At 43.2% G+C, this 6,815-nt stretch overlaps 1 protein-coding gene across 1 annotated transcript; it reads right to left on the reverse strand.

The window, feature by feature from the left end:
- Window positions 1–5,412: 5,412 nt before the first annotated feature.
- LOC104997845 (grpE protein homolog 2, mitochondrial-like) lies at window positions 5,413–6,777 on the reverse strand. Its single transcript, XM_010852776.1, has 2 exons — window positions 6,690–6,777; window positions 5,413–6,235 (listed from the first exon to the last, which is right to left on the reverse strand). The coding sequence occupies exons 1-2, from the start codon at window positions 6,775–6,777 to the stop codon at window positions 5,739–5,741; spliced, it is 585 nt and encodes a 194-aa protein (XP_010851078.1). The 3' UTR covers window positions 5,413–5,738.
- Between the last annotated feature and the right edge of the window lie 38 nt (window positions 6,778–6,815).

Raw genomic sequence — 6,815 nt, forward strand, 5'->3', positions numbered from 1 at the left:
TAGGCATTGTCTCCTTTCTAACAAATTGTCAAGTTTGGCAATCACAGCAGCAGAGTGACCTCAGAGGGTCAGGTCTACAGGGTCAGCACCCTGGATAGCTCCCTGTAGGTAAAATTGGCCCAAGCAAGCCTGCCTTCCCTTTCTCTCAAAGACCCAGGTTTCTGAGACAGGTTTATCCCCAGGAGGCTGGTTTTTGGTAAAAGAGATTCACACCTATGCCAGATACAGATCCTTAGTGAATGAGAGCCAAGCTTATTGCCACCACCCTTGCCCCGCTTCTGGTGTCCCTCAAACGGGAAAGACTCAGGGTCCAAAGAAAGATGTAACAGTTTAGTTTGGGTGGGAGACTCCATGGAAGGCTTATCTTCCTAGGCTTGGATCCTTCCCAGGTGAACATCAGATCCTGCCAGATTGTTCCTCCAATAACTTTTCACGCTGTCATTAACACCAAAAAGCAGCTGCTGAATGAAGGATCATTATGGATAAATTCATACCTGGACACTTGGAGGATAGCAATTGACCATGTGCAAGGGCTTCCCTGATAGCTCAGTTGGTAAAGAATTCACCTGCAATGCAAGAGACCCCAGTTCAATTCCTGGGTCGGGAAGATCCATTGGAGAAGGGATAGGCTATCCACTCCAGTATTCTTGGGCTTCCCTTGTGGCTTAGCTGGTAAAGAATCTACCTGCAATGTGGGAGACCTGAGTTTGATCCCTGGGTTGGGACGATCCACTGGAGAAGGGAAAGGCTACCCACTCCAGTATTCTGGCCTGGAGAATTCCATGGACTGTATAGTCCATGGGGTCACAAAGAGTAGGACATGACTGAGCAACTTTCACTTCAGTGACAACTTCATTTCCAAGGCAAGCGTCCAACTAAATGAAAAGAGATTCTTGTATTGAATGCAAAGGCTATTTTTCAGCATCTTCCCATGTTCCAGCAGGACATTGGTACCAAAGTCCAAGAAGATGCAAAGATTTTCTAAACAAATGTGTAATTAAGAACCCAAAACCTTAAATGCAGATATTCACTCTGACAATCCAGACATGACCTCCTGTGTCATTCTTGTTTTCCTAGCAGATTCTAACTCCACCTGCAGCCAGCCAGTCCTGTGATACAAATTGAATCCTGAGTCCTGGAATAGGATCATTAGTACTCAGTGCTGATGAAGCCTGGAGCTCTTGTGAAATCTCTCAGGCGATAATTGCTACATGGAATGTAGCTGGAAGACAGGGAATTGATCTCTTTAAGGATTCTTAATTTAAATAGGGTGGTAATTTGCCCAGATGGTTACAATGTAAGCAGTTCTCAAAAAGACAGGAGAGAAAATGCCTTTACGGCACCTCTAACAAAACACATAATAAAAAACAGGCCTTCAGAAGCAGGCAGTCCCTGGGGGTACTCTTCAAATTCTTCTGTTATCCCATTAAAACAAAACCCCACAAGGGCCAATCAGCCTTGGGTTTTGCCCCAAATGGAACAAATTGAAAGGGTGAAAAACAATTTTTCACTTCTAGGTTTTCCTCTTTACACTGATTCAGTCACCATCTTCTTGTGTGAAAGTGGGTGATCATACTGGAAGATGTATAACTTAGGCCCACTCTGCCCCCCAAAAGGACATATGTGCCAGAAATGACAGGGAAACCCCGAACAGACAGATGCACGAGAGACTTCTGCTCTCCACGCTGCAGAGGGGAGGAAAGGACTTGGGTTTCCTGCAAAGGATTAATTTGGAAAAACAAGTCTTTTGTCATCATAACTGACACCTTCTATCGTATGTACCAACATTCATTCATCTGATTTGAACCACATTAGCCCCCTGCACTGGTTTATTGTTTAAAGGCGGCATTCTAACCCAGTTTTATAATGAGCAACTTTCCAAGCATTTCCATATCTGAATTACTATCTGATTACAAGGACTTTCTTTTTAAGGTTTCGGGCCTGTTTCCAAGGCAGCTGGTTGAACTTGGTCACCATGTTCACATCACTTCACAGACGCACTTGGTATAGTTCTAGGCTGGGTTTCCATGCAGCTCATCACCTCACAGCCTCAGTTCTCCAAGACCGTCCTCAGACACCTGCATCGCATCACCTGGACATTCCGTGTGTGGAGTCCTGGCTGCTGCCCTAGGTGTGTGCGTCAGGGTTCATGGGAGTGGAGTCTGAGAAGCCACTTGTTCAGGGAGATCCCCAGGTAAGCCACATGCACAGGGAGCTTCAAGACCCATGGACACACAGGCTGGAGTCCACCAGAGCTCCTTCCCACTTCACCACTTGTCTCATTCTGTAGCCAAGTTATCGTTGCCTCAGTTTTTTTCGTGTATTCATTCAACAAATATTCATTGCACAAGTGTTGTGAGCAAGGAACTTCATTGGGAGTCGAAGAAACACGAGACAGAGATGTTCCCTGGAAGCACAGGGACCAACTCTATCCGAGAAGACAGCTACACACACTTTCACAAGCAATTGCTCAACTGCCATTTTGGCAGGTGCTGCTAAGGAGAAATGGAAGATTGTATACCCAGAGGCACTGACACCCCGGGAGTTCCAGGAGGTCCTCTGGAAAGGGATGAAGACAGGGCTGGGAAGCCTGGGTAGGGAACAGGGTTCCAGAGAGAGCATTCCAGGTGGTGGGGCCTGAGCCACAGCCCTGTGGAAGGAAGAACCAGGGCAAAGCAGCTGGAGGGAGCCTCGGAGTGGGCAAGGGCCAGGCCACGCTGACTTGTTCAGTCCTGTTGTGGATTCTGGGTTTTATCCTGAGACAGTGAGGACCAGGTGGAGAGTTTTAAATGTGCCTGCTTGTCAGCGAGCTCGGCAGCTGTCAGGTGGAATGAGAGCAGGGCCGCCAGAGCACAGGGAGGCTCAGGGAGGGCGCTACCCAGTGACGGCGGGGCAGGATGGGAGCAGTGCCCTGGAAACAGAGATCACAAGGCAAGGCGTGAACCACATCTGATGAAGGCAGTGCCCTGCAAGATTTAAGGACCTTAACATCTCGAACACCTGACTTTACTAATTTGAAAATATTAACAGCTCTCACAACATATAGTTGCCTTTTATCTTAAGTGACAGTCAGTCGTGAGAAGAGAAATGAAAACTTCAGTGGACACCCAAATCATTCGCTCCACCATGCTGTGGGACTTCATGTGGTTTGTGGCTGCAGCCCCATGGCTCTCAGAGAAGTTGGATGTTGGGGGGACCTTCTCTCTGACTGGCAGAACTCCCATTAACATGCAAGCTGTAATCATGGTGGCTTTGAGGAGCTCGGCACTCAGATCCTAGAACCTATTATTTTACAAAGTAAACACAGGTTTAAGTCAAAAGGCAGTGTACTATTTTAAAAGAATCACCAACCACTATTTTATTCAGAGACACAGAGTGAAGTTGCAGTAACTGGAAGGAAGCTCCAGAGGGAACATGGAAGGAGGTCTTTGGAACTTCTAACCTGTAAGTCAGGCCTTCTTTTTATCATGACCTATAATAAACAACAAAGCCCTTTACTCTCTGCCCACAGCACACTGATAATGTGGTCTGAGACTCTGATTTGGATTATAGGCTGTAGTAACTGTACTTTAAATACATGGTCAGCTGTTACAGAGATTCTCTACTGATAGAAAAGTATAACAATGAGACTTCACAAACAAACTTCATATATTTTAAATCACCACTAAATCAAAATCTGTGAGATCCAATTTGATCTGAGATTTACATTTAATACATTACAATCAAAAAGAGTATTATGCAAATTTCTAGCATAAGCAAGGTTAGAAGAATAATATATAAAAACTCTTTAAATATAAATATATATATACTATTCCAGGGTGTCATCTAATACATGAGGACCAGTGCAATAAAGTTCCTGAGCATTTGAAAATGTATAGCAAGTTGTTTTTTTTTTTTTTAAACTTTACATAATTGTATTAGTTTTGCCAAATATCAAAATGAATCCGCCACAGGTATACATGTGCTCCCCATCCTGAACCCTCCTCCCTCCTCCCTCCCCATGCCATTCCTCTGGGTCGTCTCAGTGCACCTGCCCCAAGCATCCAGTATCGCGCATCGAACCTGGACTGGCATCTCGTTTCATACATGATATTTTACATGTTTCAATGCCATTCTCCCAAATCTCCCCACCCTTTCCCTCTCCCACAGAGTCCATAAGACTGTTCTATACATCACAGTCTCTTTTGCTGTCTCGTACACAGGGTTATTGTTACCATCTTTCTAAATTCCATATATATGCGTTAGTATACTGTATTGGTGTTTTTCCTTCTGGCTTACTTCACTCTGTATAATAGGCTCCAGTTTCATCCACCTCATTAGAACTGATTCAAATGTATTCTTTTTAATGGCTGAGTAATACTCCATTGTGTATATGTACCACAGCTTTCTTATCCATTCATCTGCTGATGGACATCTAGGTTGCTTCCATGTCCTGGCTATTATAAACAGTGCTGCGATGAACATTGGGGTACACGTGTCTCTTTCCCTTCTGGTTTCCTCAGTGTGTATGCCCAGCAGTGGGATTGCTGGATCATAAGGCAGTTCTATTTCCAGTTTTTAAAGGAATCTCCACACTGTTCTCCATAGTGGCTGTACTAGTTTGCATTCCCACCAACAGTGTAAGAGGGTTCCCTTTTCTCCACACCCTCTCCAGCATTTATTGCTTGTAGACTTTTGGATCGCAGCCATTCTGACTGGTGTGAGATGGTACCTCATAGTGGTTTTGATTTGCATTTCTCTGATAATGAGTGATGTTGAGCATCTTTTCATGTGTTTGTTAGCCATCTGTATGTCTTCTTTGGAGAAATGTCTATTTAGTTCTCCGCCTCCCTACATAATCTAATCAAGGATCACAAGATAAATCTGACAAAGTGGCAGAGGATTTAAGGGCCAGTGGAAAGAGAAATTGTGGTAAACTACTTGCATAGACCAGTTTAGGTCATTAGCTGTTGGGGCTGCCTCAATTTCCCTGAAATGATTATACACCCAGGGAGGCTGAAAATAATTTGAAGACAACTCAGCAAGGAAAGCACAAGGTTTCTTGGCCAGACTTGCTTGCAAGGGACCTGGTATCTTGATTTCTTGCCAGTCTCTGTCTTCCAAGTCTTTCCTGGGGCCTTAGCCTTGTAAATGGGATTTGAAAAGGGAAATGAGTGTGAATGTGAAGTCCACCTGGCAGAAACTACAAGGACAAAAGACGGTTAGAAGACAAATAAAATGAAAAGAGGTAGGCTCTGAAAATCTATGTGCATAAAAATCAATCCAAATGATTTAAATTCATACAGCTATTAAGCTTTATCATTTCAGTACCCAAATGTTAAACCAATCCCTACCACCTCCTCTTCCCACCAAATTCAAGATCGTATTCAATTTCTGTTATAGGGACCAGAAATGAACATTTAGTTGAAAACACATAAACATAAAACTCATTTCCACCTTTAAAAAAGATTTTGGATTGAAAGTCATCAGAGTACCAATTTTAAAATAATTTTCTTCAACACATTTTGATAAGGCCACAGGAACACTTGTCACATTGTTCAAATGCCCAATGGCAAGACTTCTGATGAGACCAAACAGGTCACATTAAATCAATAGAGTATCTTAGAAATAAAGCCAATATGACTAAATCCAAAACAGATCACATGAAGTACCTCATGTACAATACGAACCTAGTTTAATAAATAAAGGAATCACAGGTGACTGCACTCTGGGAGAACATGCAGTTCCTCTGGGCCCATTCATAGTCTTCTCTGAGACTCTACTGCCACTTCCACCTGGGCAAGTCTAATGGTGCAGCCATGAAGCTTGTAGCCATCTTGCCTTATGAATGCCACGGTGCCAGGCTGCACCCCAACACCAGCTGGCACGTGACAAATGAGTTCATGCTCATGAGGGTCATGTTTGTCACCGATGGGTGTCATCTTCTCCAGAACGTGTTTGGCGAACACACTTTTCAGCTTTGCTTCTAAAAGTGACATTCCTCTGAAGATCTTCTCCAGAGTGAGCTTCTGGTCTGCAGGCTCTGTTTCTTCAGAAATACACTCTGTAGTCTTCTCCAAAATGTCTGCAACCTCCACCAAATCCTTACAGAAACTCTGAATTCCAAATATCTTGGCATCTTCTACACATCTCTGGGTTCGCCTTCTTATATTTTCACTGTCAGCTACAGCTGTCTGGTATCTCACTGTTAAATCTTGGACTTCCTTCTCCAATTTAACAGCTTTTAGCTTTAAGGCTCATTCTGCAAGAGAGGGTTCCAGTTCATCAGGGGGGTCCTCAGAATTGCAGTTTTCACCAGCGGTTCTCTGAGTGGCAGTGCTGAAAGGATGCAGCCATCCCAGGAAAAGTGAAGCTCAGATATTGGTTCCCCATTATGTTTATACAGGGTGCTAGGAAAGAATCCCAATTCACCTGTAGGTGCCAAAGCTGGAGAAAGGGGCGGGAAAGTGGTATAGCAAGTTTTCTTCTGATAGCCATAGTTAGATAATTAATTACTCTGATTAAATATATTAATTATACTTATATATTGCTGGTATAATTATTTGTATATTAAATTTTATATGCAGTCTTCCCTATATATTACAAAAAATTATTAGTTCTTGGCAAATTGGATAACAAAGTGTTATCTCTAAAAAACTGAAGATAATTAACCTGATTTTTCTTATTATTTGTATTTTATATTTACCTACAGTAAAACGTCTCACTTTCAGTTCTCTGAGCTTTAACATATGCAGAGATTCTTGTAATGACCACATGCAGGATACAAAAGGGCGCCATCACCCCAAGAATTCCTTAATGTCAGGCCCTCTCCCAGC

This window comes from Bison bison, unplaced genomic scaffold, assembly GCF_000754665.1.
Source record: "Bison bison bison isolate TAMUID 2011002044 unplaced genomic scaffold, Bison_UMD1.0 scf7180017864316, whole genome shotgun sequence".
NCBI classification, from domain to species: Eukaryota; Metazoa; Chordata; class Mammalia; order Artiodactyla; family Bovidae; genus Bison; species Bison bison.

Bases quoted from the DNA above. Each gene is read 5' to 3' on its own strand.
- LOC104997845 (XM_010852776.1), bottom strand. From the start codon at position 6,777: ATGGCGCCCTTTTGTATCCTGCATGTGGTCATTACAAGAATCTCTGCA. The intron at 6,236-6,689 runs GTAGGTAAATAT...TTGCAGAATGAG, and splicing joins TGAAAGTGAGACGTTTTACT to CCTTAAAGCTAAAAGCTGTT.